The sequence below is a fragment of the Mus musculus genome, chromosome 18 (genome assembly GCF_000001635.26).
Source record: "Mus musculus strain C57BL/6J chromosome 18, GRCm38.p6 C57BL/6J".
NCBI classification, from domain to species: domain Eukaryota; kingdom Metazoa; phylum Chordata; class Mammalia; order Rodentia; family Muridae; genus Mus; species Mus musculus.
Window position 1 is genome coordinate 20,674,721 of NC_000084.6, and position 23,702 is coordinate 20,698,422.

General features: G+C 43.3%; 1 protein-coding gene and 1 pseudogene across 2 annotated transcripts in view; both read right to left on the reverse strand.

Moving 5' to 3' along the window:
* On the reverse strand, window positions 7,837-8,282 carry Gm10269 (predicted gene 10269; annotated as a pseudogene).
* Window positions 9,879-23,702, reverse strand: part of B4galt6 (UDP-Gal:betaGlcNAc beta 1,4-galactosyltransferase, polypeptide 6) — a 61,806-nt gene continuing 47,982 nt past the window's right edge. Inside the window, exons 6-9 of one of the 2 annotated variants that reach the window (NM_019737.2) lie at window positions 17,672-17,859; window positions 14,501-14,623; window positions 14,215-14,316; window positions 9,879-13,748 (exon numbers count right to left, since the gene is read on the reverse strand). In NM_019737.2, the coding sequence (NP_062711.1) occupies window positions 13,601-13,748; window positions 14,215-14,316; window positions 14,501-14,623; window positions 17,672-17,859 (561 nt within the window). In that variant the 3' untranslated portion in view covers window positions 9,879-13,600. The remainder of the gene's footprint in view (window positions 13,749-14,214; window positions 14,317-14,500; window positions 14,624-17,671; window positions 17,860-23,702) is intronic. The other variant, XM_030250546.1, reaches the window with a different exon arrangement.

Below are 23,702 nucleotides of genomic sequence, written 5' to 3' on the forward strand. Positions count from 1 at the left end.
ATATAAAGACCCTGTGCGTGTGTGTGTGTGTGTGTGTGTGTGTGTGTGTGTGTGTGTGTTTCATTTGAGAACCAAGAACATTCGGGCAAGTAGTGAGGAATGAGCCTCAGCAGGTGGGATCTATTAAAGTATTTAATTGGGTATACTACAACTGATTCTTCAGGCATTTCTTGTTAAGCACTTTACTCATTTGAGGGCCATAACAGTTTCTTTGCACAAGAATGGGCCTATCCGCAGTCAGGCCTGGGACTCCGGGCCCCACCCCTTGCTGCTGAGCTATTTATAATGATACATTCAGGTAGAAGGGGAGTCATGGTCTTCAGTTGTGTGCTCACTGGTGACTCCACCAGGCTCTGATGGACAGTTCCAAGCCAAAATGAAGAAACAAGCCACAAAACGACATGAATCTGGGAGAAGGGTTGGTGGTAACGTGCGGAGGGGTTGGGAGGTGGGAGGCAGCTAAGAGATGACAAGGAAGGGAGCATCAGCGTGGGCTGTGTGCATGCATAAAACGAAAGCAAACAAAATCAATCACTAAACCATGTTTAAGAACAGTGAGTTCCAAAGGGATAAACCTGCAGCAACCCAGCTTCACTTCCCAGGCAATTCCTACCTTCCCATCACAGTTCATAGAACATATTCCTCCTAAACTGGCAATTTTCCTTCCAGTCTTTCAAAATGAAATAAGCTTGGAATCAATTCCACTTCCCCAGATCTCTCTACCCCTCTAATCCACTTTAGACCAATTCTACCTGAATCAGAACCCAGCTCTCAGGAGACAGAAGCAGAGACAGGAGGATGTCCATGAGTTCAAGGCCATTCTAGTGAGTTCTAAGCCAACCAAAACTACATAATGAGACCTTGTCTAACAACAACTTAGTCAAATCCTAAATCCATGTTTAATTGATACACACACTCATGCACACGCACACACACGTGTAATATGAACAAAACGAAACAAAATAGATTTGTAATGGACGAGAATAAATTCAATTTTAACCACTCTGGGTTTAATATAATCAGACTGGTTTTTAAACTCTAAAGTTGGCAGTGTGTGCACACACATGTCCAACGCATGGAGGTGTGTCTCAAAAAGCATAATTATAAGTATTGAACTCCTACCTGCAACATTTGATAGCACCTGTCAAACAAGGAAATGAAGCATATCTTTTGCCTCAAGCTATATTTTATCCACCGAGCGCTCGTAGCAGAGGCAGAATTATTTCTCCCCGATCCGTCGTTTCCCCGGCGATTCCTTCCTTTACTTCACAGTCCATAGAGCTTCCTAAGCGCTGTTCGTTTTCCCTCCAGCCTTTCAAAATGGAAATAAGCTTAGAAGCAATTCCATTTCCCCGGCTCTCCATTTTCTCTGGGTGGGAGCTGCCCCAGTTAATTTTAAGCCAAAGCAGATGGTAATTCATCTTTGGCAAAACCAAGTAAATACTGAAGGTCCACTCTGGAGCCTCTGTGAGCAAGAAGGTGGGTTGCACTTGGACTTTCTAAAATAAACCCTAGGGATGTGCACACAGCCCCCAGTGCAGCAGTCAACCACTTGCTGTTGCTTCCTCTTATTTACTCCCAGGAAGCAGGTGGTTAGAGACACGGGTACAAGGTATGATGGAAGAGAAGGCCCAGACAGATGCTACAAGGTGAACCCAGAACAGCTGTCACCATGAGAACGTGTGCTCAGTTAAAAGAACAACACTGCTCATCTCAGGTAACCTCAGGAGCTAGCATTTGGAAAGCACTTTAGATGTGTTTCCCAGACTCCAGAAAATAGCACCTACCACACAGGGCTTTTAAATGTTTGAGCATCATATAGCATCCCTTCTAAGTATGTGGAATGAATTAATGAATGAACCAATAGATGAATGAAGTAAAGGATTAGTTCTAGGTAGGCAAATCTGAGCCTTCTATATCATGTGGCTGACCAGTTGGGCTTTCTCTTTAACATACACATTGGTACCAAGGGAACATGAGACATTTTATATTACTTCTGATCAACCTGTTTTATGTGCCAAGCCTAGCTTCTACATTCTTGGACTAATTTCAAAATGTTTAAATAAATGTAGAAACTGTCTATTTACTCTGACTAGGTTAAGAACAACAAAAACAAAGACAACAACAACAACAAAAATCTCTTCTTTCAAAAAGACAACAGAAGGCTATGGAAAAATTTTTTTCAGCCAGGGTCTTAAAAGGCAGACCCAAGCTTCTGCTCTCCCAAGCCTATCTAACAGAGAAGCATCAGGAGATAAGAGCCCACAGAGTAGGATCAGAACACTAATGGGGACAGAGCCCCACTGATGTCATCGGAACCTGCCCAGGGAGTCGTGAGTTCGACAGGATTCAGATGAAATTGCTATTAAAAAAATGGAGCTGGGTTGAGGGTGTGGGGATACGGCCCAGCTGGTAGAGTCCTTGGCATGTAGGCATGAGGATCTGAGATTGGATACCAAGAATCCACATAAAAAGCTGATTGTGGTAGTGCATGCCTAAATCCCGGAGTTAGGGATGTGGAAACAGGAGGACTTCTGGAACTCTTGTCAAAGCTAGCTGGTCTTGTCAAATCCGTGAGCTACAGACACATAGACTCTGTCTCAAAAAATAAGGGGGATAGTAAGAGAAGATACTTAACATGAACCTCTGACACACGTGTAGGCATATGAACACATCTACATGCACGCACCTTACACAGACACATACACAGGGTGGAAGAAAGGCAGGAAGATAAGAAGACAGGCCAGCTGGATAGGCTAGCCAGTCAACATTGTCCTAAAAATATTTAAACCCTATAGTCACAAAATAGAAAAGTGTATTGTGGGTTCCTGAGGACTAGGGACCTCACTAAGAGGGGGGAAACTGCTAATCTGTAGAAGTTACCAGGAGCCACTAGGCAAGTACATAGCAAAAACCCAGTCATGAAAAGAAAAATAAGTAATGAAGAACCGAGGACCTGAGATGGAGGTGACACTATCCACAGAAAGATGGCACTTTGGTTGTTGGAATCTGTGGAACATCCTATTGAGGCAAGAAGTCTGGAGTGGTGATTAACCAGGGCCTTCCGAAGCTCAACCTACAGCTAAGGGACTGGACAGTGGGCACTGAGAGCCTAGCATGACCGTCCAGTGCCGAGATAGCAGTTCTGTTTATATTGGGCAGGGGGAACATTGTGTGTTCCAGGCCAGCTTGGACTGCATAAAAAGACAAACAAAGAAGGGAAGAGGAAAGAAGAAAGGGAGGGAGAGAGGGAAGGAGAAAGGAGATTTTTTTAATCTCTATTTCATATCTAAGGAAAAGTAATGGAAGTGAATTAAATGGCTTGAAAGTTTTCTCCCTCGTTCCATGATTTCTGTTCAATTTGTTCTTCAACGGGATTTGTAATTATAATGCTTTAGTTTCAGGGCACAGAGTGAAATTGCATCCACTTACACTAATGACTTCTAAAAGGAACTTTTAGATAAGTAGCTACTAAAAGCTCATTATTAACAAATATTTTCTGGGCAGTGGTGGCACACGCCTTTAATCCCAGAATTTGGGAGGCAGAGGGAAGCAGATTTCTGAATTTGAGGCCAGCCTGGTCTACAGAGTGAGTTCCAGGACAGCCAGGGCTACACAGAGAAACCCTGTCTCGAAAAACCAAAAACCAAAAACAACCCAAATATTTACTTGATTATTTCCTCCAGTTTTTCCTAATAGCCCTTTGGCTAGCTTTTATTTCCTTATTCTACAAATTCTCCTTATAGGTGATGGAACCCTTTGTACTACACATAGACCACTCACTGTGTGTGCATGCTCGTGGATGTGGAAAGCCTTCACAGATTGTTGAATTTCTTGGGACTTAAAATCCAAAGTTATAAATTGTGTTGTAAGGTGTTATCCTCTGAGCCAAACTGAGATCTTCCTGAGATCAGCTGCACCTACACTCGAGAGAGGCCATCTTGATCAATATTAATACTGTTAATGTTCCCCCTAGAAGGAAGATGGGAAAGTCACTAACCCTCAGCCTGAGTATCTGGCCATTCCTTCTAGCCATTTGTACATGGTTCTGCCTTAATGGCCCATAGCTAATATATAAGCTGGGGAAAGCATCTATGGGGCCACGGGGAGGTCGCCATCACATGGGGTAAACACTTTCCGGTGTGGCTGCTTTATGGTCCCTCATGCTATGTAAGTAACCCTAATAGACCCACTGGCTCCCCAGGGTGGATTAAGGTGGAATATAAGGTTATAATAATATGGGTTGGGATTGGCACCTTTTGAGGAGGGAGTGAATGCTGTTCACATCTTCCCTAGAGGGAGGAGGAGATCTTGTGGCAAATTGGCTTCTAGCAAGGATTTTGTAGGCTGTTAAGTCCTGGGATGTATGAACTTCAGGAAATCTGCAAAATTCCTTCAGCCATGTGTGAATGAGCAGGAGTGCCAAGCACTGCAGTTTGCCTGTTCTGCTTGGACCCTCTCTTGGAAATGCAACGTGAATCTACTTTCACTCTGAACCTACTCGTGTGTCTGCATAGATGTGGAAGAGCTTAGAATGTAATAAGTGAAACATTCTCTTCGTTAACCATTTTGTAAGCTGGCCCTGTCCTACAAGACAGTCAAAGCACATTAATATAAGAAAAATCAGAGAGGCCAGGTGTGGTAGAGTATGCCTGTTGTCCTGTCAGGGACTGAGGTACAGGGAGCACCACAAAAAAGAACTCATGATCATTTTGTAACAACCATTTACCATGATTGTGTGCTTTTGTGTGTGTGTGTGTGTGTGTGTGTGTGTGTGTGTGAGAGAGAGAGAGAGAGAGAGAGAGAGAGAGAGAGAGAGAGAGAGAGTGTGTGCGCGCGCGCGCGCGCGCGCGCATAGAATTCTGGGTCCCGCGTCTGCTCTGCCACAGGGCATGGCCGCTTGGGGAGGCCAGACAAGGGAAGTCGACCCCATTTACCCCTCACAGTCGCAGAGGGTGGGATGAGGGAGTGTTGGGCGGTAGGCCAGCCCCTAGGGTGGGGAAACACAGTCTGAGGTGCAGGACAGCCAGAACTGGCTTGAGGGTCCCCCGGGCCTGCGACAAGTCCGTCTAGTTCTCAGGCTCTCAGACACCCACGTTCTGCTGGAAGCCTCAGAAGAGCTGAGAATGAAGTGGGGACCCATGGGCTGGATCTGGCTCGGGGATGAGGGGCGGGGGTGGAGGAGAATCCTGAGGGGAGAGTCTTTGGCTTGATGGGTGGCAGTATTGGACTTGGTGGGGGCCGTGGCTAGGAACGCAGAGAGGTCTTCTATGGGAGATTAGAGGTCTTCTACTCTCTATAGGCGAAGGCCTTCTCCATGGCTCTCCATGGTGGATCCCGGTGAAAAGAGGCAGTCCGTGGTTTTAAGTCATTTATTGTCGTGGAGGATAAAGTGGATGAGTAAAACCATACCCCATTTCTCAGGGTGAGCCTGAGGTTAAACACCTTTTGCAAGGAGGAGTTTCTGGGAAGGAAATCTTATTGGCTAAGCCCTGCAGGCCTTTAGGTACCTCATTAAAATGGAGATCTGTCTGAGCCTATGTGACCATAGGTCATGTCCACTAGTCCTCTACCTGCGGAGGGGCTTGGGGCGTTGCCCTTACATGACTGATGGCCACAAGTCTATGAGGGACTGCAGCTAGTGACAGGGGCCTGGTGCCAAGGAACACCTACCATCCCTTCAGGGTTTCCAGGGTTTCAAGCTTTAGCTCAACCAGGAACCAGGCTACCTTTCACAGTTCCACATTCGTGTGCATGTGTGTGTATACAGTGTTAAAAGAGCAATGATACTGACTTGGCATGGTTAAGATGTGGTATGTTTCTTCCCTTTCTTCTTACAAGGCCCTTTGACATTAGCTAGTGGTGAGGAAACTATTATATTTACTCCTAAACACCTGTTACTTGGCCACATTTCTACTACTTCTACTACTCCTGGCATGCGTTAATCAAGGACCGTTGCCAGTTTTACTAATTGTTTGTGCAATATGTATAACCACTGTCAAAACTTCTGAGAGTCAAAGGACTCCCTGCCAAATATTTCTTAAACATAACCTAGGCATGGAAGAAAGAGTTTTAAGGTAAAGTCAGGAACTGGTTTCATACAAATCAAGTTCTTGCTGGGAATGCCAAGTGTCTTCCACGTGTTAGCTTACCTAATTCTTCCCATAATTCTCCAGTGGCTCACAGAACTGAGAACCATCCAGCTTTAACAGCTTACTGTTTGCTGGCTAATGGCCTTTATCAGTCTGGTATGAGTCTTCCCACAGAGCCTTCCTAAGAGTCTGTTGTGGTAAAAATTAATCTCAGTCGGGGCTTTCTATACCACTTTCGTTTAGTTCCCAGATAAAGCACACAAAACCTTCATATTGATGAGAAGCCCTTAAAGCACTAGAGCTGGGCAGATATCAACCTTCTAAGCTATTAGTGTCTACTTCCTTATCAATAACCCTGAGTTATAGCTTGCCTGTTCTGTTGGGGTCACTCTTACTCCAATTGGCCAGCTCTCATGGCCATGTTTTCATGACTCACCTACTCCATAGTGTCTTCTCCTTTCTCCATTTTCCTTCTCCTCTCCCTGGTCTCTGCTTCAGGTCCCAAACCCGGGAACTGAAGCCCTGCCTACCTCTTTGGCCCAACTACAGGCTGTAGGCATCTTTATTTACCAATGAAGGATAACTTGGAGGAGGCAGGGTGGGCACGGTTACATGCACATCACTTGTGTGGGATGATCTCCTTGTCCCTGGAGACAACCAGACTTTGGGGGCCAGTATTTAGCTTTATAACACATAGTGATAGACCAAACCTCAATAGAGTTTACTGCCATTTGTTAGTCTATTATTGCAGAAGAACAATCATTTCAACTACCCTTTCAGAGTCCATGTTTAGAGCTGGGAAGCAGTCTACACATGGAGAAGAGTCACTCCTACAGTGATGTGACACTCAGGTACGAGAATCACCAAGTGCAGCCTCATTGATGGCACGTGTTCTTCAGGTCTACACACTCTACTGGTTTTATGCTCAGAAAACAGATACTTCTTGGAGGTCAGAGTGTCTGCTGCCCCTTCAAGAGTGTCTTGGTTAGGGTTTTACTGCTGTGCAAAGACACCATGACCAAGGCAGCTCTTATAAGGACATTTAATTGGGGTTGCCTTATAGATTCAGAGGTTCAGTACATTATTATCAAGGTGGGAGCATGGCAGCATCCAGGCAGGCATGGAGCTAGAGAAGCTGAGAGTTATACATCTTGTTCCGAAGGGAAACAGAAGACTTGCTTCCATGCAGATAGGATGAGGGTCTTAAAGCCCACACCACGGTGGTACACTTCCTCCAACAAGGCCACACCTCCAAGTCATGCCACTCCCTGTAATCTCCCCTCCCCAGCCTGAAACCTGTTTGCTCAGATTTCAGTGTTAGAGAGCATCGGGGTGGAGCTTGCCGCCCTAATGTCCTGCCACTCCCACTGCCTCTGCCTGCCAACTAGCTGTTCTGGAGCTATCACGTGTTCACCTGCAACCTTTCTCCAAGATGATTTGGCGGGAATCAGGCCCTTTCCCCTCCTTCTTAACTCGGTGCACGAATTAGTAAAATTGAGCTTTGATCAGAATTTTTGTCTTAGCTTCATCTTTCTCTCGTCCGCCTAGCTCCCTCTTCTCTTCCAGATTCCAAGATGCCTTCCCAGAACAGAACCCAGACATGTGAGCTGCTGGCTGGACACAACTCCCTGGGCTGTGAATTTTCAAACTACCACGAAGAGCCTCTAGAACACAAGTGGAAACAGTAAAGATTAAATTAATAATATATTTCAAGCACATCAAACTGTATTTTTTTTTTTTTTTTGCCAGTTAGTCTCGTACTTTGTTGTCGTTGTCATCTCAGGCCTTGACCGCATACTTGCGCAGAGGATACAGCCGCTCCTTCCGGTGCTGCTTCTTGGTCTTCAGCTTCTCCTCGTGCTTGGTGAGCCGGCGGCGCATGGCTCTAGTCTTCTTGGGTCGCAGGTCTAGGGGCTTGTATTTCTTGCCCTTGTAGAATTTCCTGAGGTTTTCTTTTTGAGTATGGTTAATAACAGTGAGGACTCGGGCGATAGACTTGCGAACGACTCGTTTCTTGGAGAGCTTGGACGCGGCGCCGCCTGTCACTTTGGCGACCCGAAGCTGGGACAATTCCACCTTCAGATCGTCCAGTTGTTTCAACAGCTCCTCCTTCTTCTTGCCGCGCAGGTCCCGAGCCTTAATCTTGGCCATTTCGGCGTTGTTCACGGCTGAAGCAGCCTGGTTCGAGAGCCAAACTGTATTTTAAGACTGTCTGAAGTCTGGGCATGTTGGTAAGCAGCTAGTGCTTGCTTACTGAACTCTCTAGTCCTCTGGAAGGGCATCACCCCAGTCATTCCCAACACTTGGGAGATGGATGCAGGAGGATCACGAGTCCTAGGCTGGCTTTGGCCACACATGAGCCTCAAGACCAACCTGGGATACAACCTTGTCAACAAAACAGAACATGTTGAGAAAGATTTCAGTTTTCTAGTCCAAACCATGTTTTCTCTTCCCTCCCCCCACTTTCCTTTCTTTCCTCTTCCTCTCCTTAATTAAAGTATACTGTAGTTGCAAATCACTTTGTTCTGAAGTCATTTTAATCAAGAGTGATATAGTATAAGACTCCTTACAAATATAGCCTTCTCTAGATAAAGCCATTTTGTCCCAACATGTATTTAAAGACAGGACCAAAAACAAACACATGGCTATTAAATTCAACCTCCAAGTATAGTTGCATATCCCTGTAATCCCAGCACTTGAGAGACTGAGGCACCAAAATAATATGGAGGCCAGTCTGGACCACACAGTCAGTTCTAGAGCAGCCTGGGAGCTATCTCAGAAAATCAAAATAATAGTCTGGGGATATATCTTAGTGGTAGAGTGCTCTTTTAGAGGTTCTTAGTTCCATCCACAGTAACACTTGATTTAAGAAAACCCTGTTCTCTGAACACACACCAGAGCTATGAACCTTAGGCAAGATAACCTAATTAAAATTTGTGACTAATTGGTTAAATGGTGGTTAATGACTGACATCATTTGTGCTATGCAGTGACAATAATCTGCAGTTCACACGTTGTCTAACTATTAGTAATAGTAGAATTCAGTACAGAAATAGTAAGTCCACAAAAGCATGATGAAGCCAATACTAAACAAATCTAGTCCCAAGGTATTTGAAATTTGACTGCTTTTCCTTAAATATCTTTGAAATGACTTAATATCTGAAAAATTAGTTAACTATAACTTTCAGTTTGGTTCCCAGAAGCTGCACCTAGAAAAGGAAGTGAAGGCTCCAGGTGAGTACATAGCTCTTGTGTTTGGTGGTGGTGGGGAGCTGCGCATGTGCATATGCATCTGCACCATGCCACAACTCGCAGGTGGAGGTCAGAGGACAACTTCATCGACCCTTGCTCCTGCTTAAGTCAGGGTCTTTTTTGTTGCTCGTTGTTGCTTGTATCAGGCCAGTTGGCACTAAAGACTCAGGCATCTTCCTGTCTCCACTTCCCATCTCACCACGGGATCTGCGATGAGTTACCATGTCCAGAATATCATGGCTTCGAGGAACAACCTCAGGTCTTCACATCTGTGGGGAAAACACTTTACCCACTAAGTCATCTCGACCCTCGGTTAAATAATTCTTGATATCATGGGCTACCAAGCGTACAGATGAGTACTGAATGACAGTGTGTTTTGGAGGGAGTCATGGTGAGCATTGAGTGTATTTAAGCTCTGATCTCCATGTGTATATATTATCTACTAAGGCATCAACAATTCTCCCAAAATTTAGGGAGAAGAAAACCAGATAATCCCCCAAGACATTCTGAGATAAAACAATGACATCACCACACAAAATCTTTAGAACATTATATTTCATAAAAGACAATGATAAAAAAAGTACAAACATGTCCATGAGAAGCAAAACAAGACAAAAAAAAAAGACAGCAAGAAATCACTAGCATTTACGTCAATGCACTTACTTCCATATCTTAATAAATAATCTTAAGTACACTTCCACCTTCCAAAAAACACTGAGACATTTTGCTTCTCAAATAACAAATCTGCAAACCCAAGGCAAGAAATCTAGAGTGTTATTTATCTGAAAGGTACATAAAGAAACAGGACAGATACAATGACACAAATCTGCTTCCCCCAGGGATCTCCAAAGGGACAATATTGTATTGATAATGCTTCCATTTCCTTTTACAAGGGTTATCAGTATCAATTGGAATAGGAGTTTTTGGTGTGTTTTTTAAACAGGGTTTCTCTGTGTAGCCCCAACTGTCTTGGAATTCATTCTGTAGACCAGGCTGGCCTTGAACTCAGAGAACCTGCCTCTGCATCTGGAGAGCTGGGATAGGAATTTTAGTTTTCTTTTTTTTTCTTTTTTTTTTTTTTTTTTTTTTTTTTGGTTTTTGAGACAGGGTTTCTCTGTGTAGCCTTGGCTGTCCTGGAACTAACTCTGTAGACCAGGCTGGCCTCGAACTCAGAGATCCGCCTGCCTCTGCCTCCCGAGTGCTGGGATTAAAGGTGTGTGCCACCACGACTAACCGATAGGAATTTTTAATAGATAATTTTGTACTTAAATTTCATGAATATTTTCTTAGTGAACACCTTTCTATAAGACACAAACAGAAATTTAACTTTTACTTTTTAATTTGCTGTGTGTGTGTGTACATGTGTGTGCTTACACATATGGAAGTCTGAGAATACTGTGTAAGGGGAGGTCTCTACTTCTACAGTGTGGGTCCCAGGGATCAAATGCAGGTTGTCAGGCTTGGTGCAGGCACCTTTACACCCTGAGCCATCTCAAGGGCCTACAACTGAAAATAAATATAAAAAGGGGGCTGTGGAAGCCACCTCATTAAAACCCTAGTTTTGGCAAATAATTAAATGACAACTTTATTGAAAATCAGATAGAATGTGGGAAATCAATGAATGTAGGAACTTTCTCCCCATCAGCCACGATTTCTTTAGTTCAAAGGCACCATATCATTTCCCCAATGTCACAAGGACCTCCCAGCAGCTGGGACCACACTAGATTTGAGACTAAGACATCTAACAGATAAGTTCCCAGAGGGTGTTCTTTCTAATTTCAGATAAGTTTCAACTTTCTTGATTTAAGTTGTTTAGGAAAAAACAAAACAAAAAAACAAAACCTGCCTTTAAATACCACAGTTAGCCAGTCAGCGGATGGGAGACAGACACCCAGTGCAAAGCCACCAAATAGATTTGATTCTATCAGACTGCCTGCTTGTGCTAATATGTAAGAAAGAGATTTATTGTCACGTGGTCATGGTAACTAGGCAAAACTGTCATCCATGGAAACATACCCAGGTCACTATTCATTACTGAAAAGAATTCCAGGTCTGAATTAGAAAAGGTGGTTCTCACAAGCTGACATTCCAGATGCAACACGAAGATATAGCAAAATTACTTACATCCAATTCCGGAAGCCATATTAATACTAGACTTAACCTAAGAAAGTAAGGCAGATGACCAGTTCTGAATTTTCCTAAAACTGTGAACTAAGTATCAATGCAAAAGGCACCCCACTGTGGACAGCCCGCCACATTATGAAGTGTGTGTCCTCCAATAAAATTCCACATGGCACAGCTTCCCACAGCACTGTAAGGAGGGGCCAAAGAGCCCTGTCTCACCCGCCTTAACATTAACATTACATTCTGCTGTCATTCGGTCAAATTAAACACTTCATTAGCCACAGGAGACAGAACATAAACTGAGAACATACAAAAATCTTCATCTCCAGAAGTTGAGATTTTTTTTTCACTCTTTTTTGAGTAGCTAAAAAGGTTGGGAGGTAAATATTTTAGAAGCAATTCTAAGAATAAACACGGAGAGATTGCTGTCACAACAGGGCATCTGTCTTCTCCGGTGCAAGAATTTTAGTTATCACTGTAGGGTTTGACTTGTGGTCATCAGCATTACCAAAACTATGACAGACAATGACAACTGAAAGCTAAGCTCTCAACATTAGACAAGGGGAGCAAACTTTCTCACATCCAGAATTCTCACTCTTAGGGTTTACTTGACAGACGATGTTGTTCTAAATTTGTTTAAAGATGGGAGATAAGATCTTACATGTGAATATAGGCTATTTTTCAAGAATTTTTATAATCAATCATTTTCAAAGTAAGAACACTATTTGGGCTTTGTTGTTGTCTGGTCATTGAAAACCTCACCCGTGTGTGGAGGGTGAGCAGAAGTCACAATATCCACACAGTCAATTAATGACTGTAAGGTAAGTCTATAGGCCCTCGGCTCACTGCCCAGCACCATGGTGGTGGTGGTGGGGTGGTGGTGGTGGTGGTAGGCATTAAATTATACTTGTAGTGAAAAAAAAATTGGATAACACCAGAGATTTCTTAAAAGTGAAAAAAGCAGTAGGAGTGACGAGCTAATGTGAAAGGGAACCATGTATGTCTGAGAATTAAAGTTGAAGTTTGTTTTAATCTAAGCATTTATCTTCATAAAAATAGAGCATCTAATCTCTCATCTAATAGTATAATTCATCTGTATAAGCACTACTGGATTTTCCATAAAGTCATTCTTTCAAAAAAAAAAAGTTTTTAAAAGAAGATACCCTCTTTTGGTTCTTCTAAGGTGGGAATAATAATGTTTTCATTATGAGATTGAAAAAAATATATATACCGTGTATAAACACAACCGTGTATAAACACAACCTTGGGAACGTTTTTTTGAGGCACAAGATCCCTGACACGCGGAGGTACATAGAGACATTTAACATGAAGAAGTCCTGTACAGCACGTCACTTTACAACTGGGAAGGTTTTCTTGGTAATACTCATGCAGTATGCATAAACAATATGGCTGTTGACTTGGCAAGATCTGATGAGACTGCAAGCAAGGGAAAAAATAGACAAAACAAAACAGGTAATCGTGGCAGGAAGAAAAGTTATGCGAGTCCTTCCTTCCTTCGAAGCCCTCAGAGGACCGTGCCTCCTGCCATGAGGCTGAAGGTCTAAAGCTGAACACCAATAGTACAGAACGGTTACTATATTATCTTTGTCTGTCGCTGACAGTCCCTTCATTTGACACAAGGCTTAACCTTTGTTTGGCGACATAAATTTACATTTTTCCCCATGCAAATAAAAAAATGTCTATAAAAGTCCAATGAAGGCATAACCAATTACATGCAAAATTGTGACATCTTGTTTTCCAACAATTTGAACACATTTAATTTACATCACATATGTACAAAATATGTTTGAACGGAAATAAAAGCATTCTCTTGAATTAAATTATAGATTTCAGTATAAAAATCTTCTCTGTGTAGGGAGTTTTCTTCACTTCCAGTCCCAAGCAATGGGTTCTTATCTCTACAGTGCTTGCCATGGGGGGACGCTCCCAGCAGGGGGAGAGTGGGAGAGTGTGACGGATGGAGCCCGCGCTGTAAACATTAAGGATTGCTGGCTCTTTTTACAGACCGGGACACTGAGATACACCCCAATCTCTAACTTCCACGGTGAGGGCACTCCAAGCCAAGTTCATGATCCAGCACTGTGGTCTACCCCACCATGAGAATGACTTCTTTTAATAGTCTTCAATTGGAGCTAATTCTGGCATGAGGTTTACAGATATATTTGTATACAGCCTATCAACCAGTATTTTGGGTGTGTATAATAAATTGTTCAGTCCATCGATGTACTGCCGCTCCTTGGAATACCGAAGTAATTTATACCTAAGGGAAAACAGTGGGAAATGTGTTCAAAAGAGGAAAATATATTCTGAGGCATTCTTATAATAAAGGCATGCTTTAAACTCTCTAAGCCATTATTTTAAATTAGACTAGTCAAAAACAGGTTACCTTAAAGAGAGAGAATTTTATACTGTCACAAGTTAGATTATATTTTAAGAAGGGAAACATTCTAAAAATAAGAAGTTAACTAGTTATGAACATAGGCATGATTGTGTACATCTGTCTCTTCCTCTATATACACACACATACACACATGCCACACAGACACAAAGATACACAGACCACCCCCCACATACACACACAGACACACACCCTATAACTGTAACCCAAAAACATTTGCCAGAGACCTTTGATTATGAAAGAAAATTCCTTCCTTTAAAACAACAACAACAACATACAGCATAATTAATTTGGAAGCCCCGAAGTCTCAAGATGACATCACACTCACCGTCCTAGGAACTGTACCTCCCCTCGATGGTGATGAGGAATAGATATGTATTTTCCCAAGTCCCCTTCTGGCCGGGTTACATTGTAGCCGGCGTAGTGAACTCTGCAGGATAACATAAAATGAATTAAATGAATTCCAGAACAAAAAGAGGAAACAACAAAAACAAATCTGAGACGTTCCAAAGCTTCCCAACCCAGCCTCCTTTCTTAAGAGGGGTATGATTTACCAAATACAGACAAAACCTAGACCTGAGTTACCAAGCCACTCGCCCTTGCCCGAGACGTACCTGTTCCAAAGGTCATCGTCCTCGCCTCCCCATCCCCAGAAGGCATTGGGAAAGCCGTTGATCTTCCTGAATTGCTCCACCGTCAGGCCACTCACCCCACCAAAAAACTCCTTATAGGGAAGACTGGAAAAGAGGAGAGGACACAGCGTTCCCCATCCATCAGGACGGTCACACATGCCCTGCCCCACCTCTCATACACTATAGACTTCTAGATTCTGGGGAGTGTGAACTGGAAAATAAAATACTCATAGGATATCAAAGCAAGTACTTAAGTCAAATGTAAATCAAAACATGCATGTCAAATGAAATCCACTAATACTTTTATTTTATGACTCAAGACCCATTGTTCAAAATGTGCATAATATTCACACACACACACACACATACACACACACACACAAAAACCATGCTTAAACATATTAGTAACTGTCAATGCAATGTTAGATTTTGTTAAGCTGAAATCATTTTAAAATATTAACTGACTTTATATTATGTGTTACACAGAACAGGATAAGTAAAAATATAAATCAGAGCCCGGCAGTGGTGGCGCACGCCTTTAATCCCAGCACTTGGGAGGCAGAGGCAGGCAGATTTCTGAGTTCGAGGCCAGCCTGGTCTACAGAGTGAGTTCCAGGACAGCCAGGGCTACACAGAGAAACCCTGTCTCGAAAAACAAAAAGCAAACAAAAATATAAATCAGGAAGAAACACATTTAGTTTTTAAATGAATTTCTATTTCTAAAATTAACTTTTACCTGTTTGGATTAAACTAACAAAATACTCGTGGATATTTAATACATACTTTTAAAACATTTTTTTCACATACTTATTGTGGGTGGTGCCATGCTACACCTCAAGGTGGTGGTGCGGGGGTTGTCAGAGGACCACTTGTGAGAGTCAAGGGGCAGGGTCAGAGGACCACCTATGTGAGTCAGTTCCCTCTCCTACCACATGGGTTCTAGAAATCAAACTCAGGCAGTCAGGCTGGCTTGCAAACACTTTCATCTGCTGAGCCATCACACCAGCCCCAAATATTTTTATTTTTAAAACACTAGTATTTATGAAAGTATTTTTAATTTAAGTTTTATTTTCCCTTCTTTCTTTAACTCAAATTCCAAGGATCTGGTCAAACTTTGAAACATTTAGAACAACTTTTGGGAGTTGTATTCTGTATACAACAACAACAACAACAACAAAAAGTTAAATGAAAGTTTCAGAAATATATTAAACAACACCATTTTTAAAAAAATAAGAAGAAGAACAAAATTTTAATAGCACTTATCTTACACTGTAATAGGAGACTAAAGCCAGCAGGTCCTGGGTCGGAGCGAAGCCATCTCTGTGAGCACCCACTCATGACCACTGTCTGGTCATAGACCTGCGCATACCCTGACCTGCAACTTTGTGGCTACTTAACAAGCTTCCTCCCTGTGTCTGAGCCTTTGGACTGCTCCAATGAATATGGGATTGCTGCTTTTGAAGAACCTTCGTTCATCCCCACAGGCTGGGCTAATTACATGCCTGCCTCACCCACACCCACCAACATGTGTTGCTATTTTTTGGAATATGTATACACAATGGTTTTTGGTTTTTTTTTTGGGGGGGGCGGTATTCAAGACAGGATTTTTCTGTATAGCCCTGGCTGTCCTGGAACTCACTCTGTAGACCAGGCTGGCCTTGAACTCAGAAACCCACCTCCCTCTGCCTCCCAAGTGCTGGGATTAAAGTTATGTGCCGCCACTGCCAGGCCACAATGGGTTTTTTGTCAGCCATAAAAGAAGGAGAAACAAAAAACAAAAACAAAAAAAAAAAAACACAAAAAAAACCTGCACTACTTAGAGCGAAATGGATACAACAAGAGATCTTTAATATTAACCAAAGTAAGGCAAACTCAGAAAGACAAAAGTCACAAGGTTTCTCGGTTTCTCTCTCTCTCTCTCTCTCTCTCTCTCTCTCTCTCTCTCTCTCTCTCTCTCTCTCTCTCGCACGCGCGTGCACAGAGCACTAGCCCTTAAGCTATCTAGGAAAAATTATCTCTTTGTGGGAGCATGACCCGCCCCTCCCCCAGGGAGGGGAGATGAAAAAAATCAGGAAAGAAGAGGAAGAAAGGAGGTAACTGAGCTCTCAGTGGGATACTCTCGGACTCGAGCATCCTCATAGCACCTTGTGCAATGCGCATTTGCCAATTAAAGCTGGTATTTGGGTACAGCAAGGTGGCACTACCTGTGGTAAGGCCTGTAACTGAAAAGTTCCCATCTGAGTTTTCTTCAAGCCTCCTGTCAATACTGGGTCATCAACTTTGACTTGAGTGTTTGAGATTTTACAGATTAACAACTACTTACATAGTAAAGACAGTATAGGAGTCTTGGGAGATGGCTCAGAATACCTTCTTGCCACCTAAACACAAGGAGCTGAGTTTGAATTCCCAGCACCCACATAAAAACCTCTGTGTGTGTGTGTGTGTGTGTGTGTGTGTGTGTGTGTGTGTGTGTGTGTGCCAGTAGCCCAAGCACCAGGAAGGAGACAGGTCATGAGGCTTGCTGGCCATCCAGGCTAAATGATGCGGTGAACTCCAAGTCCAAAAATAAGATGGAAAATGACTAAGCGCTGACAAGCTCTGCCCTTCAGATACATATTCACATGTGTATATGTACCTGCCTACTCTTGATAGCACACACACACACACACACACACACACACACACACACACACACACACACACGGCAGGGGACATTTGCTTCACATAATTAAAGAGCAGGCGATCTGCGGAAGGGCAGTCTGGACCCTGGACCCTAAGGGGCGGGGAGTCAGGAAGAGCTTGCATGGGTCACACAGCTAGCACATGGTAGGATCAGGATCCAAGAAAGCCATCCCACAGATGGGCTCTACTGCCAAGGAAAAGGAAAGCAACCTTGAGAGGAGCGAGTGACTAAGCAAGGCCCAAGGGTGAAAACCCAGATTCAAATCTATGTGCTTGCTATGGGAGCCAGTCTCTTCCCCGAGTCAACCCCCATATAATCTCAAATGGACAAACCAGTCCTTGTCCTGGCTCCCTAGGACATGTTGGAGCAGGGGACGATGCTCCTCAGTCTGTTGAGCAGGCTGAGATGGAGGCCCAGCATGCTGCTGCAAGCCCACACTGTACAGCATCAAGAGGGGCCCAGCTACTCACATGTACATGTACTTGTCCAGCTTCGCTGCAAAGTGCCGCGGCATCTCTCCACATCCGTAGTAGTTCCGATCATTTTCAGGCAGATGATCCACATCATGGAAGATCACACAGTCCCAGGCTCTGTCTTTCATGGCCTCTTTGAAACCCACATTAAAGAGCATCGCACGATTGAATGGTTGTGTGCCGGTCTCCACAGAGCAGAGAAAACCAGAAATGAACTCAGACTTGGTCATGTGCTGCTTTCCTATCACTTCTTAATTTGTGGTATCATGGTCAAGGGGTAATTATGTCCCGTTAGTGAAAGAAACAGGTCAGAAGCATATGGAACACAGCCAGGCACCACTTCCCAGTGGAGGGTACATTCTGAGAGGTCAGAGACTGATTAACGTACAGACATTCCAGAGTTACATACACAAACTATGCCTGCCGTATCGTTGGGTGACACACTTTGGGTACCACCATTTTATATGAATGATGCCACTTGCCGGTGATGTTGCTATGGGGCACATGACTGCATACTGTTTACATTTATGTATGACATGTTTGGTGGCAAAGAGGAAAAGTAGGTAGAGGTTACTAATACTGATACAATGTACATTATATGAACAAGTCAACTCATATTTCTGCTTTTCTTAAAATATGCCAGATCATAGACTATGTGTGACCAAACCTAAAGATAAAATAATAAAAATATTATACCAAAGAACACCCTGAACAACTAAAGGTAAGTATATTCTGCTCTTTCTACAGTATTAAAAATGAACAAGGGGTGCTGCTGGAGAAATGGCTCAGTAGTCAAGAGCCCTGTCCGCTCTTACAGAGACTCGAGTGTATTTCCTGCACCTACAACACACAGCTCACAACCTCTGTGACTCCACCTCCTAGGGCGCCTGCGCTCATCTGCACATACACACTCTGAGTAATAACAATTTTTTATTAAGACCGGAGGGAGGGGTGTGGCTCAGTGATAAGAACATTTGCCCAGCATCCTTGGAATCCTGGGTCTGATCCCTAACATGGCAAATGGGGAGAAAATTAAGACAAGAAACTGAAGGTGACTCACAAGCAGACACTTTCCTAATAGAATAGAGCTGGGCATCTTCTTGGAGGGACAGATGAACTCTGGAGGGCTTTGGAGTCTTGATGTTTACAGTATGCCAAGAACATTTTAGATAATACACACCCAGCCTCCTCCCTACTGAAGCTGTCCTACAGTACAGTGCACGGACAGCCATTTCTCTTTTTACACTCTGTCCCTGCTTATGATAAGACAAGAACACTTTAAAGGGATACAATACAGGATCTTAGGACATAAAACCCAAGATCCTACATAGTAACCATTTTCCTTTATTCACGGTGATGACCCTGTCTACAGGAAACAGCAACATTGCGTTTGGCATTTAAGGAAAACTGAGGGCATTTACAAATGCCTTAACAAGTTTTTAAAAATCAGTTCCAAAAACACAAGAAAAAGGACTGTGGCAAAAATGAAGGAGCCATGCAGTGCAGCCAACACCAGAGTGTGGCCTCGCGAGCCATGTCACTCAGTATGCTGTGCTGGATGAGGAAAGCAGGGGTTTTTGTAGTGAAATAGAAAAGATGGTTAGGAAGATAACTTGTAACATTATTATTGATACTGTGTAAATATTTCTTCAGTGCTGACTGTATTGACTTCTTCTTTGTCAAGGAGATAACTGGTTTTTTGTATAACTAGATTGGCCAGTAGATATAACCTATCCCTTTAGTAACTGATGTAATTATAGAAATTTCAAATCCTCTCTCAGTTCCTTTTCTCCTCAACTCGATTCCCACTGTCCTCATGGGCCAGCCATGTGACTGTCATCCAGGCTTCTGCTCCATGCCCTTCACCACTCAGGTCTTTTATGTGGCTCTCTTAATTTGCTCAGGTCTAACTTTCAGAAGGTCCTTTGAAAAGTGTGTGTGTGTATATGTGTGTGTGTGTGTGTGTGTGTGTCTGCATGAGTGTATGTGAGTGTGTGTCCGTGTGTCTCTATGTGTGTGTGTCTGTGTTTCCCCAACAAATGACTGAAAATGTCACTATCTACCCTGGAACTGACATTCTGAGTAGAAAATTCTGGGGTACAGTGCCTTTACTTTCCTTAAGAATCTGGAAGTCAGGCTTCTAGCTACTTGCAGTGACAGTGGAGTTCATACATTCCTGATTCCTGTCATTTTTTTTTCTATAGTCTTTTAAAATATCTTTTCTTTTTCACTTTTATTCTAAAATTGACAAATATTACACTTTACAATGGATGTGTGCCTTATTCACATGGGCACCTGGGGAGAGTGTCTCTCACCTAAAGACACATGCTTTGTCTGAGACAGGGTTTCCCCTGTATAGTCCTGGCTGACCTAGAACTCATTCTATAGACCAGGCTGTCCTTGGACTCAAAAATCCACTTGCCTCTGCCTTCAAAGTGCTAGGATTAAAGGCATACACTACCACACCAAGCTTTGGAATTTTTCCTTATATTTTGTTCTTTAGCCCCTTCCCTCCACACTCCTAAAAACTTTTCTGCTGTGGTTCTTCTAGAACTCTGGTGAGTGAGTGCATTAGTTACACATTAATATATTAAAAATCTCAGCAAAGCTCAGTGAGCGCCATAGATGGGGCATGTAACTCATTGGCCATGCTAGATCCCTAGTACTAGGGAAAAGGAAGAGAAATTAAAATGCCAGTCAGCACTTATGACGCTGACCACGTCATCGACAGAATCAGAACTCTTCTTGGAGCAGAGGCTCACCAGGGCAGGTGAGAGGCCCAGTTTCAGAGTGGCTCTCATACAGGACGGCGTAATGCCATGAGGTGCTGTCTTGGAGGACAGCGGTGCTCTTGGCCTTCGCTTCCTTACAGTTAGGTTCCGCACTAGCTGGTACTTCACCTCCCAGCTAGTCTTCCAAAAGCTTTCGGCTACCACAGCTTCACGTGCACGGATGTTCTGCTCTGATCGCTCTTTCTTAACCATTCTCCTTTCAGAAATACTCTTTCCTTTTTCCCTCAGCTCCATGGACTCTGTGAGTTTTGTTGACTCTGTCTTCTTTCTTCTCTCTGTTAGCTGGCTTGACTGTATCTCCTCTTTGGGCATTTTCTTTAAACCCTGGAGCTCTGTGGCTGTCTATTCACGTTTGAGAATAAAGTACTAAAAGCCAAGGAGAGCACAAGCTACTTATCACTGTGTGAATAAATAATGTCACTCTAATTAAAACCCAACCGAGCCACTAGAACCCAAGCCACTATCATCTCCTTTGAGGATGATTACAGAAGCTAAGTGCTCTCTCTCATGCTGGTCTCACCTATGTCTCCTTCTCTACATAGAGCATACCGTGTAGTCTAAACTGAGCCTTCACGTCACATGATAATTTACTACCGGTCCCTTCCAGAAGAGTAATGGGCTTTAGCTGGTGTGATGGGGAGTGTCAATGGGGGGTGGTCTAGAGGTCAGGCTGGTCTGTCAGCATGCCTGTAAAAGATCTTCCTCCATTCTATTGATTAACATGGTAAGACCAAGCCCACTGTGAGCAGCATCATTCCCTGGCTTTGGGTCCTCAACTATATGAGGGTATAGAAGGTGAAAGCCAGGCGTGGTGGCACACACCTTTAATCCCAGCACTTGGGAGGCAGAGGCAGGTGGATTTCTGAGTTTGAGACTAGCCTGGTCTACAAAGTGAGTTTCAGGATAGCCAGGGCTATACAGAGAAACCCTGTCTTGAAACAAAACAAAAACAACAACAACAAAAAGGTGAAAGAGGTAGGCGCAAGTGTTGAATCTCTCTCCTCTTGATTGTGGGTGGGCCATCCATGACCAGTGCTCTGAGTTCCTGCCTTGAACTCATCTTTGAGATGATGGACCGATTTTGAGTTGTGAGCTAAAACAAATCCTTTCTTTCCTAAGTTTCTTATTGTCGAGGTATTTTACCACAGCAACAAACGATGACCCTGGTTTATTCACTACAGAAACCCTTTGTTGAGTGAAGGGAAGTGGGGTGCACACAAGCGAAAAAGCAGAGGCCTGTCCTTGCCTTTGTAGATGCCTAGGTTCAGCTCTTCCTTCTGGGTCTAAAGTGTCTCTCTAGTGAAGTCACTGAGTTTGCCTTGCTATAGTTGAAGTAGAGGGATCCCTCGCTGTCCTTAAAAAGACAGACAGGGTAAAGGCCTGAGGGATCCTAAGCTGACTTTACCCTGCTGTCTTTAGACCCCATGACAGCCCAGAGCTTCCCCTATGGATTCTCTGGAGGCTAAACTCTAGGATATGCGTGTCAATCACCTAGCAATACAAACATGGATGAGGCACTCGGGCTGTTCTGTATTGAACATGAGCAGCTCAATGCTCAAGCCTGGCTCTGTGCTCTATTTCAGCAGCGATGCCTATTGGGAATTGAACTCCTTTCTTGTCTCACCTGTGTTCTATATACATGAACGATCTAAACAGCATGTGCTCTGCTGGGCAGCTGTTAGCTCCATCTCTGTCCTTATGAGGTAACAACTGAACAGAACTTTCTCTCTCAGTCATGCCTACTCCTGGACACCCCAGCTTTCTGGGTGCTCTTCAGCTGTGCTGTACTTCCTGGCACTCAGCCAGCAGAAGTGATTCCTCTACTTCACGAAGGTGAACATATTTCTGGTTCTAAGCTACAAGCTGTCAAATGTTTGTTGAGGATTTAGTATCGACCAAGGCTGAGATTCAGGCCTAATTCAGACTGGAGAGACCTAATTCAGACTGGAGAGTTAAAATGCAGATCGCAGCTGCTCCGATGGCTTCATCGCATACACAAAATCATTCAACGAACTGAACTCCACAGTGCATGCCTTCAAAAGTGCAATGCTAGCTCGTCGCTGCATGCTATGGGGGAAATGATGCTTCAGAAACAGGAACTAGTGGTTCCTCAAACCAATGCAGATCCATAACTACAGCTATCATGAAAGCTTAAAATTCTGACATCATGTTTTTTTAAAAAGTCAATTTGTTTATAGGATAAGTTGCTATGTTGAAAATTGCACACACTTAGGTTATGCATCATGCATACACCTTTAATGCTTGCTGGCTCTTGAGAGGGAGGTAAAGGCAGGTGATCTCTGTGAATCCAAGGCCAGTCTGGGCTATCTATTGAACACCAACCAGGGCTACACAAGTGAGATGCTGTCCCAATGCAGGGTGAGTGGGCGTAGTTCAAGGGGGGGTGGGGGTGGGGTGGGATTAAAGCATATACAAAAAAGCTGAAAAAAATTTTAATTCAGAATAAACTACAGAAGAAAAACTTCGATTGGATATTCTTCAGTCTTCACTAAAAATCAGAGTAATTGCTACCTTAGGCCACACTTGGTCCATTATTAATTTTGTTGTGCTGGGCAGTGGTGGCGTACGCCTTTAATCCCAGCACTTGGGAGGCAGAGGCAGGTGGATTTCTGAGTTCGAGGCCAGCCTGGTCTACAGAGTGAGTTCCAGGACAGCCAGGACTGCACAGAGAAACCCTGTCTCGAAAAACCAAAACCAAAAACAAAAAAAAAAAAAATCGTTGCATATTCTACTAAAAATGGAGGGTGACATAACAAAACAAAACAAAACAAAAAGCTTATCAAAACAGACAAATAAATTTAATGGAACAGGACAGAAAGACCAGAAATAGATTTACACACATGTTCCATGTGTATGGGAACTCAGTTCCAACCAAGGGGTCAATTAGAAAAGATTCCCTGCTTTATAAATGATAAAATAACTAAAACCCATAGCCAAGAGCAAAAACAAAACAACACAACAATAACCCTTCCTCCTTACCTCACAGCACATACTGACTCAGAGGAACTAGCCTAAATATGAGAGTTAAACCACAAATGTTCTGGGGGGAAAATACTCCGAAAGTGTCAGAAAACCATTCTCAACTGCAAAACAAGAAGCAGGAACTAAAAAAAAAAAGATGAAGTTGGACTTTATCAAAATGAAACCTTTGCTTTTTAATAAAACCCTGTCTGGAGTTGAGACTGTATCTGACCGGCAGAATACTTCAATAGCAG